Source organism: Anopheles coustani, chromosome 3, assembly GCF_943734705.1.
Source record: "Anopheles coustani chromosome 3, idAnoCousDA_361_x.2, whole genome shotgun sequence".
Lineage (NCBI taxonomy): Eukaryota > Metazoa > Arthropoda > Insecta > Diptera > Culicidae > Anopheles > Anopheles coustani.
Window position 1 is genome coordinate 45770518 of NC_071288.1, and position 12640 is coordinate 45783157.

Consider the following 12640-nt stretch of genomic DNA (forward strand, 5'->3'; position numbering starts at 1 on the left):
GTCGTCGTCAAAACTACCCTCAATTCAGCGCATCATCAGACGTTGGCGCGCAAGTTCGGTGCACCCATTGTACGCCACGTGACTGCGTGCGCGCGGGATTTGGATGGCGAGGGAGGGTTTCTAGTGCAAAACCAACGGTTGGAAGTCACGTGCAGTGACGCTCTTCTCGTGGCAGAAGCAAAACAATGCATGATCGATCGCGATCACACAAACGTTACCTCTGCTGCCAATCGACGTCTCTACCGGGTTCATTGAGCTGATGTGATCTTCGAGGAGCCGGGCAGCAGTTTTTGTGATTTAGTAGTCTGTGGATAATTAAAGTCAGAAGTTGGCGAACGTTTTCGCCTCACTTGGAGGAAAGCACAAGTTTTCAGTTGTTCTTAGTATAGCAGAATTTTTGGTTGTAGGTGGTAGGTGATATTCAATCTTTTGAACTTATCACAGTTTTTAGTAGACATTTTGGAAGCGTATTTTCGTATTGTTAAAGTGAAACAAAGAGAGAGCTTCGTACAAAATAGGAATAATCAGCAGTGTCTCTAAGGAAATTAAACCGTAGGTAAAAACATACCATCGTCTTTAACCGTCTTCGCACTATAAAATATCATACTATAGTTCGTAAAACGTTTTTTTTACATTCGTACTTTTGTATCAAATTTTTGTTGCGTTATGTCTGAAAGTGATGCGAAAAAATATATAGTGCCAGGTAGATATAATCGTAGAAAAATATGGGTACTTTAAGAACAAATTTGCATCATATTTGTGGTTCATTTAAAATTGCCGCTTTCGATTGAAACACAAGAAACAACCAACATCTTGCAATGGAATGGTGTTAGAGATACGCGTGTAAACTCAGAAATAATTCCGGATGTTACTTCAATGTGAAGGGAAGGACTGCGGGCAAAACGATTATAATCTTTGTTGCATGTGGAATGGCTAATTGGTGGTATTAGATATCGGCAATACGGAAACCATTACATCGTTATACCGAAGTGTCGCTGAGGTGATAGACAATCGGGCATGTTGGACGCTGCTGGATGTGCACAAGCCAACTTTATAAACTCTACACGTGGTTGGCGACCTTACACTTGAAAGGGTTTGCCGCGAAGCAAGTCACAATCGGGGTGATTGTTTCAGCTTCGAGTTGTGTTTTCTTTGCATCAGTTCGCATACAGTCAGTCTTATCTCCATGGTACCGCCATTTGTTTGGAACGATTTGATCTAGTTTAAGCAACCTTTATCGTTAAGAAGACGTCTAGGGAAATCTAATGATTGTGCCAAATCTGAACTAAGGATTTATTTTTCGAAGCAAGTTAAACATCCATTTTATCAGTTGTTTGCCACAATAATGGCACGCACTGTTATGGTACGCAACTGTATTGAATTGGTTCCCGACACGGAAGCCAGCAGGTTTATGCTAGCCACGTGCGTTGACCTTCGTCCTATAGGGCTCGGGAATCGCTCGCCGATAGAAAACACCTTCGGAACTAGCAATCGACAAGGATAAAAAGGAGTGTCGAAGCTGAATGACGAGTATTTGTTTCGCCAACCGAAAGCAATAGAAGAACGACGAACGATTTTTGTATCGACCCAAACACTTGTACCGTCGCAAACTGTTCAATTACATCACTATCGTAATGGTCCATAATTTCCCACTAGAATACGCACCTCACTTTTTGCGGAAGGCAGTCGTGAAGGTGGATAAATTGTGTTTCGTCTATAAAAAAAAACAAGGTGAACGTTTAATCCAACTAACTGCAACTAGAAGAATAAGATTTTGTGGAAAACAACCTATTTAAATTCAGCTTGATCCCATAGTCCAATATTTTTATTTATTGTTTCGTCTTCCATTCGTAGATGGATAGAATATTATGTGATAAGTGAACACAAAATAGTAAGGCAACATACAAGTTATATTTGAATGATTTTGAACAACTTGTCTCAAAAATTAACGATGTGGTAGAATTACAAACCATAAAAATGTTCACTACTGACGCGATGGAAAAAATACTCTTTTTTTAGATAATACCCAACATAAATATAAATATTAAGGTCATCAAACTGCAGGCCCGGAACAGGTTCACCACGGCCAGTATGCATCTTTCGCTTTGAGCTACCAAAATATTGCGTTGATTTATTTTCATTTCTATTTAGCGAGAAACCCGAACCCTCGCCAGTGGCGACATTTCGGTTAACCGGTCATCGACATCCGGGAGGGTCATCTAGGAATCTCGTGTACGATGGCTTTTTTTGTTTGGTGTGCCCATGAACCGATCCATCGCGGTGGTTAAACACGCAGTAAATTTCTTGTTCCCCACGTCGGAACCGTGGGTAAACCACCGTAGTGCAAATATGGTCATCCGTTTAGAGCGATGACCTCGCCCCACCTCGGGGGTGGGTGGACTTTTGGTGGCGAATTTTTGACTTAGATATCGTCGGTCAAAGCGTAGCCCGGGAGCGGAGGAAGAAAGAGCGGGGGTGGTCGTGGCCATTGACTTCTTACCAAGCTGAGCGATTGCACGACTTCTTATCCTGGGCAACACTTGTCACGAAATCACACCGCGGGAAACCTTCAACGGGCTTGTTTGAACGATTTGTACACAAAACGCAACGCAACGAGAATAACCCTCGCACTGGATGCAATGCAACTTCCGCTGATTACGATCCTATGCAGTATATGCAACCGTCATCGATCCCCCTGTGGCAACGCACGTGGAACCACCGATCACGCCGATCTAAGTTGGACGCACCATAAAAGATGCCGTACCCATCTGCACCAGCGGTTGCTTGGATGAAGGGTGGGTGTGCAAAAATAACAGAAGGAAACACATTCTCCGCTGAACGGATTACTCATCGGGTTCACGCTAGAGGATGCATTTCGTTCGTTCGATCTTTGTCATGGGGTCATTTCCCGCGAACGGCATGCGACGGAGTATAGTGTCCCGTGTGTGCTAACTACTACTAAGCACGTGCGGCGCGTTCGGTTAAACAGGCTAAACAATATCCGCGTCGCGAGAGCAAATCATCACGCGAGTAGTGTGCGAGTTTGGATTCCGCGGGGAAGATGGTATCCGATGCACGCGGTGTACACTACGCTGCCATCCACCCCCCGATGCCGGCTACTAATCAATCGTTGACACCGGCGAAGGTGACGCGTACCGGGCAAAGCGCTCGAAAACATCCAGCGTTCCCGCTCGCTCGTTACCGCCCCATGGGGGCGACGCACATGGCAGCGCGGATGGAACACATACGCACGCATCGGAAGCAAACAATCGGCTTGCTTCGATGATCGGGAAAAGAAGATACGCGAGCGCGCGCGCGCGTCGTAGCTGTCGATCCTTGTCGCGTATCCGTTCTGCATCATCCGCGCCTACTTGCGCGCCTTTGGTGAAGAATTTCTGTCGATCTGTTTGGCGGTTCTTTTGTGTGTATGGCTTTTACGCGCGCCCGGGTTTGGTGGGTTCGTATAAAATGTGCTCGGCGTCGAATGATAAATGCGAGTTGAGCATTACCAGCGCAGCCATTAAGACACGGCTGGGCTCGGGACACGCATATCTTTTGCCGTTTGATTGGAACGTTGCTAACCTGAGACACCATGCTCGTGGCCGTCCAGATGCGGTGGTGCCTGGCGTCGGTTGTGTTGACCCTCAGCCAGCTGACGAACATTGAAGGGCAGATAAGTCGTAAGTTTGAATCGCGCATCTCGTTTTGTTTCTCTGAGCATCGGTTAATTTTTCCTTTTCCTCGCCGCTTCACTTTCACGGTGCTTCGGAACATCGCGCACGGGGATTATTAGTATCGTCGGTTCCGTGCGGTGGTCAGCAGCAACAACGGATCGTCGGTGGATTAGACTCGAGCCGGGGTCAAATTACCTACATCGCCAGCCTTACCAAACGCGGTGGTCACTACTGCGGAGCGTCGATCGTCAACGATCGTTGGCTGCTAACGGCGGGTCACTGTGTATGCAGGTGAGTATGAGGCCGGTGCATTTTTAACTTCAGTTCCCTTGATGGTGGTTCATTTCTCCTTCCCCTACAGTGCAGTCAACAAGGTGCTCCGGGCGAACCAGATACGGGCGGTGCTTGGGCTGTACCGCATGTCGGAGTTTGCCGGAAATCGGATCGATCGTGCCCTCGGTGGGGACGGTGCGTACGAGATGGGCCTGCGGACGATCGTGCCACATCCGGGCTATGTGTGCAACAAGCCGTCGAACGACATTGCGCTGCTGGAAATGACTCAACGGATCGATTTTACGCCCACCGTGCGTCCGATTTGCTTGTCGAGCGGTGCGGACGCATCGGCCCGTGTTGAAGGACGGACGGCCGTCGTTGCAGGCTGGGGTTGGCAGCAGGAAAATCGTAATCTCGGCGACAAAGCGGACACTCTGCAGCGCGCCGTGGTTGATGTGTTCCCCAACGAGGAGTGCGAAAGTATGTACCGGCGTGGGAACCGATCGCGCACGATCGCGCGTACGCAGCTGTGCGCAGGGAAGGGTACGGGAGGGGTTGATGCGTGCTGGGCTGATTCTGGTGGGCCGCTAGTGACGAGCGATAACGTGCTGATCGGTATCGTGTCGACGGGTATTGGTTGCGCCAGGCCAGGCTTTCCCGGAATTTACACGCGAGTTAGTGAGTACGCTGGCTGGATTGTCACTGTGATTGACCGGTTTAACGGAAGCTAATGGGAGATTCTGGACCCACGGTGTCTTTTTCTAGTCAAAAATTCCAGTTTGTTGTTAAATTATTTACAATAATAGGTTCATAAGATCCTGCACGCGTACAAATGTTGTTGATTGTAAAGTTAAGAAGCAAATAAATTTAAATATTTTTACTAATGAAAGTTGTTTTCAAATAGAACTCCTGAAAATTTATTCTCCAGAAGAAAAAAACATTCAAATTAATTTCTTTGGTCTTCGAATTGAAAAAGTCTATTTTAAGTTGTTATATTCCACATGATAAAAGTTTCTACTTAAAAATAATTCCCACGACGAGTGCAAAGCAATATTCTTTTTTAGCATATATTTACGATTCAATTAGGTGAATCCACTACTCATAAAACCTGATTGGACTACATTTAAATAACGTTCGCCTTAAGTTGAAAAAAATAAAACTTCTATCCGTAAGGAAAAGTGAGACCAGCTGTGCTTCTTTTTTGACGACGAAAAACAATTGCTGATGGAAACAGTACAACGTGAGCCCGTAATTGACGCTTCCTTTCGTCGTGTTTGTGATGCACTCGACAAGGCGAAAGCGTTGGAAAGAATGGTTGTTAATCTAAATCATACCGGATAGATGATAAAACTATCCGGCTTCCGATTCACTCGCAGGGTATAACGTCTCCGCTTTTTAAGGGATGAAAACTTTACTATCCACTATCCGCTTGATGTACGCTTCGTGTGTAACCGTTAGCGCGGTGGCCAACAGACCATTTGAATTGAGTGGCGGTGCGTCGCGTTGGTACGCGATATTTTCATTGTGCAAATCGGTCATCCTTCCGCCGATTGAACCGAGTATCGCGTCACCGGCACATATGTCCCATTTCTTTATGTGCGTCGTGTGTAGGTAGGCTGTTGCATTGTTTTGTATCACTTGGAGCACTTTGAACCCTAGAAAAATGAATATGGAAACGGTGGTGAAAGGTCTTCATATTCGAACAGAACTGTAGAAGCTTTGTACTTACCAGCTCCTCCGGCTGTTATAACCTGAGCATTTTCTCCAAATATCTGCTTCGATTGTTCCTTTACGGCGCCGGCATGAGAACGCGAGACGATGATAGTCGGGTGTTTAACGTCGGCATCGTATTTAAGGTTCAGCAGAGACTCGGATAGAGCCCGGTCGCGCCAGGCCCAGGTGGTTTTCATGAGAAAAGGGTTGTGTATGATGCCGATCGTCGGAACTCCTTTGATTGCTACACAAACCATAGTAGTCACGTACTCATGGAGACGTTCTAAAAAAGAATAAGATAATTTAAGTGAGCTACAATTCGAAAGGCTAAATCAACTTGATCTACTGGAAAACGTCATTACCTGTGTACTCCTGCGTTGCGTCTAATGGATCAATCCACACGGCCACATCGTCTATGCTAACCCTCTCATCCGGTACCGTAGCGCTCTCGTGGAGGACAGTCGGATCGAGATCAAACAACTGCACATCGGCACACTGCTCCTGCCGGTCGTCCTCCTCCGAGATAATCTTCAGCTTGGGAAATATCCGCAGTAGCCCGTTCTTCATCACACAATTCGATCGATAGTCGGCATCTGTCACGGGATTGTTAGCGCCTTCTTTGGTTTTGCCTTTGCTCTGTTCGTGCAGGTCCCGCGACTTCGAGACGGCCACCACCTCGAAGCCACCGTGCTGGGCGGCCTGAATAGAACCGATCAACAGCTTCCGTAGGTTGATTTCATTCGGATTTTTACCGAACGTATAGCTGACGTTATTTGTTCCACTGCTCCACAGATAGTACAGTATGCACGTAAATAGCACGCCCAGTATCACAAACCCGCACTTATTGATGCGTATCGATCTTCCGAAATTCATTTTCGCTCGTTTTTGTTCGCTGTTACCAAACAGAATGCACTACCCTACCGAGAGTATTCAAATCATTTTGTCGCAAAGGCTCTTCGGCTGGTAATTACGTCCGGCGTGGAATGTTTCCCTTTTACTTTGCTGTGCCACCTCGATCCCCACTGTTTTTCAAAACAATCGACCTTTTGTGACGAAAGCACCTCCGACTAGAGATGGTCAAGTGTGGGAGTTGTCGCATGATAGGGGTTATCATGAAATCGTCGTTTCGTTTTAGCGGTCGCTAAAGGTGCTCATTTGTTCATTTCAGTCGCTAAAAGTTCATTATAATGAACAAATGAGCACCCTTAGCGACGAATGAGCGCCTTTAGCGACCGCTAAAACGAAACGACGATTTCATGATAACCCCTGATACGCTTCAAAGATCAAAATAGGAAGCAACGTTTTCTCAGATTACTACAGAACAATAGTTTCAAAACGAGAAACACTGGACGGTGGAGAAATTGAAATCCATGTTTGGCGTTAACATCCGGGTTTTAAACCATGTGAGCGAGAGTTTAAACCGAGTGCTTTTACTCTCGATGTGAAAAGATTGGTAGCTCGTAATATGATTCTCCTTCAAGACGGTCATCACCACATTGGAAAAATACTGTCAGTTAAACTGACAGCAATCGTAGTTCGTTCGAGGAATGATGTTATCCAGAATGAATATTTTCGTACTTTTTATGTCAATTTTCTTACAATCATCTTATAATTTATAACGTTCTGATTAAATAAACTATACAACAACCCGCTTAATGGTTATTCTAACCACTATTAAAATTCACTCCGACACAACAAACAAGACAGCTTTGGCAAGGAACAGCTGATTTCATTCCATGACGTCATCATAACCCGTTCCACATCCGACGGTGGACGATTCGTAGCTCAAATGTGTGAAACGACGGTGCACTGTTTGGAAGTAACAAATGTGCAAAACATTGAAACATTCCACCATCCCATTGTGCTGGTGAAAGGAAAGATTAGCAATCGGTGCACGAACGCAAAACTAGAGGTATTTTCCCAGCATCATCAACCAATCTCATATTCGGCCACTATTGAAGACGGCGTGAAGAGGGAGTCCCCTGGTCCAGTTTACTTTCGCGTACTTTTACGATTACACGTCGGTCAAAATGATATAGTTTTGGCGTACTGCGTTGGGGCAAAATCATTGACCTTATGCTACACAGCACCGTCCAGTCGATATACGGTTGTGCCACTATATATCATATGCGCGGGACACACCGGTCACTATCAGTCGTACGACACGGATAAGGAAAACGACAGTGTTATTGCTTGTCGGAAAATAACACTTGCCATCGAACTGCTCCAATGTTTGTACGCCGAGAAGCTGCATGAAAATGGTTTCGGCCGTAAGACGTTCTGCGTCGGATCCTCCTGCGTACCGTTCCGAAGTTCACTGGAATTGGAACACTCGACCACCATGACGGAGGGTGAATTATGGCAGTACTTCGCATCCGAGCTAGTGCAGTGCAGGGAGTACGATTTAAAGCGTGTTAAAATAGTTGCCTTTCTGAGCAGTACACGCTTCGAAGGAATCTCCGATGGGGACTACTCGTACGAGAACATCCGGAAGAAAACTACCGGCCACGCTGCCCTCGGAGGCGGTGGATTAGCCCTGTTTGGGACGGGTTGCCTGTACACCTGGCCCACTACGCTCGAGGCTGTATGCGATGCCTTTTCTTCCCAGCGGCCAGTCGACTGTGATAAACTTCTGGACGATAGTAACTACAGAAGAACGTAATTATTTGAATTCCCCTTCGTCGTCATATTTCGCACATCAGTAGTAAATTGATTGATTCGTTGTAGGTATGGCGGCTGTTACGCCACAACCCTTGGCTCGGTTTGCCACGAAATGGGGCACATATTCGATCTCGGTCACACACCAGACAGTTCCATTATGGGTACCGGACTGGACGGGATTGACAACGTGTTCGTCGGTTCGAGTGCCGCTACTGGCCCAAAACGACTGATAGAAACAAGACCACACGGACCGACCGGTAAGCTTACGCAGCTGAAGCGACCGGGTGACGTTTTCCGGGAGCGATTGGAATCGAAATGTAACGACGGAATCTTTTTCGCGCTCAACAGCGCCGTTACATTGAACCATCATCGATGGTTTAATTACAGTTTTGCTAATCCGGATGATAACGGTAGCGAAATGTTGCATTATGCACACAGCACAAGAACGATTACCAGCACCGATTCACCGATCGTCTTGGTGGAAGTCAGGCTTACCTCAAACGGAATGATGCAAAAGTTTTGGACTTTTCCGCAAGCGAAGTGTCCGGCTAGTTTTACGATTCCGAAACTTTCAACATTTGTAGACCGAACCCTCTTTGCGATGAATGCAGTTGGATGCACTTTAAAAATGGACCTAAGCAGTATCAATTAAACTACAAATTCCATAAAACTATACATCAGTATATTTTGAGGGAAAGATTTCTTAGTATATTGTCCTATTAATCCGAAAAATTGAAACATTTCAACGATCTAGTGGGTCATGCTGGGTATGCTTTATAAAACAATGTATCAAACATCCTCAAATAAACAGAATTTATGTTAGTCATGTTAAAAAATATAAAAGCTTGAATATTTATAGTAGGTAATTCAAAAAATACCACAGCATAACATTTTTTTGTTATTCAACAGATCTCTTAATATATTTCTAAAACCAGCTAAAAATTTTCAGGAAAATCTGGTACATTTCATTTGATAATTAAAACATACTGATGTTTCTTGCAGTTCCGAACAATTTCATAAAAATTATATAGGAGCACTTCATTCATATCGATTCATATCCATTGCATCCATTATTTTCCGACGAAGGCAACCTAAGCAAATTAACGGTGGGGGTTACCTCCTGCAATCTTATCTCGTTTATTTATGTACGACTCCCGCCTGGCTAGGTCCTACTTTCGATTTATCGCGTCCATATCGTGATTTTAATGCTACATCAACCATTCTGATCCGAACACTCTCCCCATCTACCATTCTTACAGATATGCAATGCTCGATTCGAAACTTGATTCACATAGCACATTACTGCTCGGTGGCAGTGCTTGACACTGAGGGACGGCACTGTGACCCGTACCGCGGACACGCATCCTGCGATAACGAAAGCAACCAGCACTCCTAAACTGTTTTTGATAAGTGGCGAAAAGGGTGTTGCTTGATAAGATTAAACATTCCAAACCTACCGCTGGACCTGTAGTCGTCGGAAGATCGCGTTCGAAGATAGAAGCGCGCGAACCAGTTCGCTACCGTAGACCGGTTCCGACGCGCCTGAAGACGTGGTTCCCGTAGTAACCGGTGAGTTCTTGGACTGTTTGGTTCAGTTCGTTGTGCTAATAGAAGCCGCGTTTTAAACACTCAATAAAAAGTGACGAACGATGAGTAGCGAAAACGAAACCGACCTAGCCGTTTGTGAGGCAAAGATCCTCTTCCGCCAGCTGAAACCCTTTCCAACGATCGACGAGACCAATGGCTACAAAATAGACACCCGACACTTCATCGAAGCGTCGAATCAGATCATAGATGCCATGGGTAAGTATGTGTTATTTCCTGATTGCCTTTGGAATGGAGTGGATTAAGCTATATATTTTTTAAACACACAGGATGCTTTGGTAAACTTTTTTCCCCGGTCGTGAAAGACATGAGACAAAATGTACAGGTAACATTGTGTGAAACTTTGTGCTGGCAGTTGACGTTCTAAATCATGTGATACGGAAACTTTTGATTTTTTTCGTAGAAAGTTGCTGATAAGTTCAAACAAAATGAAACATTGTTCATGTACTTGGAGGATTTAATTCTTAAAGATGCGAACGGCAAAGATGTTCCGTTCGATACGGTGACCGATGGATTACTGTGGCTCAAAAGGTAGGTTGTATTTTTTCCCAATATTACGGCAACCATTCAAACTCACTTTGTAATTCACCCACAGGGCGTTTGAAATGATTGAAATGTTCTTTCGCAACATGCTGGCGGATGAAACGCGTAGCGAACAGGTGAAACCGCACCTCCGGGAAGCGTACGAAACGTGTTTACTGCCGTATCATGGATTTTTAGCCCAGAAAGCCTTTCAGGTAAATCCCTTCGGAAGTGTGAATTTCGATAAGACGGGGTTTTTTCGTTACCATACGTTGAAAGTGCCAACGTACGATAAACACATAATAATGGTGTGCTTCTTTTGTGTGCCAGGAGGTTCGTTATGTTATGGGTGGGCTGTAAAACGATACTGTTGACCAACTGTAGAAGCCATATTAAGTCAGTTGAATTGGTTCCAGACCGTATTACATTTGCTGACGGTTAACGAACCATGCGCCACTAATACACTGTTTTCAGGGCCAATTCGTCGGCATCAAGCTGCTCTTTGTTGGTAGTAGGCAGTGAATTGCACGCGCAAGGTTTTTGTTTGGCATCGTTAGGAACCAGTTTGGGCTTATTAAGTTTAACTTTGCCATTATCGGTAGCAACATTGACGCGACGAGAAAATGTCGCGTTGTTGTCGCGCCAATGTTGCTACCGATAATGGCAAAGTTAAACTTAACAAACCCAAAGTGCTTCCTAACGAAACCAAACAAAAACCGTGCGCGTGCAATTGACTGCATACTACCAACAAAGAGCAGCTTGATGCCGACGAATTGGCCCTGAAAACAGTGTAAGTGCTAGTATGGAAGCATTCATGTTGCAGGCCTTGAGAAGACTTTGATAAAAAATTTCAATTTTATTGTGAGCGAAAAATAATTAAACGTTTTATTCTATTTATACAGCTGCTTCATTTGTACGTTCCCAGTCGAACGTCGCTACTGGGCACAACGGAGACCAACGCGGACAATTTGATGGCGTTGAAGGAGTTTCTTGAGGGTTTCCGAGCAAATTTAACCCACCTGAATGATTTCTACACGAAGCATGACTTACATAGAACTTACAAAGCGTAGAATTTGTACTGCAATAAAGAGGAAGTATATTTATATTTAAATATAACAATGTACAGCGAAGTTTAATTTTGCCTTATTTTGGCTATGATAATGCAGCAAATATAACCGGACTAACCCGCCAACTCAGTGATCAGCCGATACGATACCATAGTTGTTGTCAATGTAAAGCTTAAAATCCATGATCATACAGTCAGTAAATAATTAAAACTTATTTGCAAGGTTTGTAGCAAAACCACTAAAAGCTAGTTTATTCAACAACCCTTTCAGATTTTGAATTGGATCGCTCAGTTGCACCATTCTTGCCCATATAATGCCATCGTTCCAGCTGGAACTGTTTCCTTCGAAAGGCGGACAGTTTTCGCATCGCTGGAACTCCTATTCCGATCTGCAGAACCAGTGTACCGGTCGCAATCGATTGCACCACGGTTGGTAGCAGGTGCTTTACGGTGTGTGTGGCCATCAGCAGATAGACTTGCAGTGGCAGTTGTATGAGGAACGACAGTATGAGGAAACCGGCAAAACTTGGTATCTGAAACGAGCCGGATGGAAATGTTTGTTTAGAAGCGGTCGCTTCTAGCACTCATAAGAGTCATTTTTGTCATATTACCGCGCTCATAAGGTTCCCTGTAAAGCCTAGATAGAGTCGAACCACTTCCAACGGTATTGCGACGATGAGCGAGAGGATGGACAGTATTTTTTCGATTTCATTAATATTGGTGAACTGGGGAAAATAATTTTATTATTAACGTTCTGTTCATGCCGCTTACCTCGTAGCATAGATCATTTACCTCATAGTTTAAAAATATGATTGTCACTAGAATCCAAATTCCGGCGAAGTAGACATTGAAATGGATCAAGAGTTGAACCCACATGTTGGAGATCACTTCCTCCTCTAAAATAACAACGCAAAAGAAGCAAATCCACGGAGCACCACGTTGAGAAACGAGTAGTATCTAATGTAATTGCATACTTACCTTCATAGTCGCTTTTCCTTGCAATAGTTTTATCATTTTCCTTCATTGTTTATCTTTTTTGAGTTTCAGAACCATTAGTTCGATAACTGTTTGAAGCCCCATTGCATTTCCATAGCAACCGTTTCGACAACATGTACCAGTGTTTGGC

At 44.7% G+C, this 12640-nt stretch overlaps 5 protein-coding genes across 5 annotated transcripts; 3 read left to right on the forward strand and 2 right to left on the reverse strand.

The window, feature by feature from the left end:
- The first annotated feature begins 3592 nt into the window (after positions 1–3592).
- Positions 3593–4678, forward strand: LOC131262064 (transmembrane protease serine 9). The gene is made up of 3 exons (XM_058263981.1): positions 3593–3680; positions 3794–3965; positions 4036–4678. Exons 1-3 carry the CDS (start codon positions 3593–3595, stop codon positions 4676–4678), a joined length of 903 nt encoding a protein of 300 aa, XP_058119964.1.
- Positions 4679–4899: 221 nt separating this feature from the next.
- LOC131272328 (putative inositol monophosphatase 3) lies at positions 4900–6668 on the reverse strand. Its single transcript, XM_058274027.1, has 3 exons — positions 6023–6668; positions 5677–5943; positions 4900–5602 (listed from the first exon to the last, which is right to left on the reverse strand). The coding sequence occupies exons 1-3, from the start codon at positions 6531–6533 to the stop codon at positions 5343–5345; spliced, it is 1038 nt and encodes a 345-aa protein (XP_058130010.1). The 5' UTR covers positions 6534–6668; the 3' UTR covers positions 4900–5342.
- A 749-nt stretch (positions 6669–7417) lies between these two features.
- On the forward strand, positions 7418–9110 carry LOC131272362 (uncharacterized). Its single transcript, XM_058274074.1, has 2 exons — positions 7418–8318; positions 8388–9110. The coding sequence occupies exons 1-2, from the start codon at positions 7450–7452 to the stop codon at positions 8971–8973; spliced, it is 1455 nt and encodes a 484-aa protein (XP_058130057.1). The 5' UTR covers positions 7418–7449; the 3' UTR covers positions 8974–9110.
- LOC131272363 (uncharacterized) lies at positions 7432–11558 on the forward strand. Its single transcript, XM_058274075.1, has 6 exons — positions 7432–7572; positions 9581–10124; positions 10196–10251; positions 10330–10457; positions 10522–10663; positions 11351–11558. The coding sequence occupies exons 2-6, from the start codon at positions 9971–9973 to the stop codon at positions 11516–11518; spliced, it is 648 nt and encodes a 215-aa protein (XP_058130058.1). The 5' UTR covers positions 7432–7572; positions 9581–9970; the 3' UTR covers positions 11519–11558.
- Positions 11559–11765: 207 nt separating this feature from the next.
- LOC131262073 (transmembrane protein 17A-like) lies at positions 11766–12538 on the reverse strand. Its single transcript, XM_058263993.1, has 4 exons — positions 12493–12538; positions 12307–12410; positions 12126–12239; positions 11766–12047 (listed from the first exon to the last, which is right to left on the reverse strand). The coding sequence occupies exons 1-4, from the start codon at positions 12536–12538 to the stop codon at positions 11766–11768; spliced, it is 546 nt and encodes a 181-aa protein (XP_058119976.1).
- Between the last annotated feature and the right edge of the window lie 102 nt (positions 12539–12640).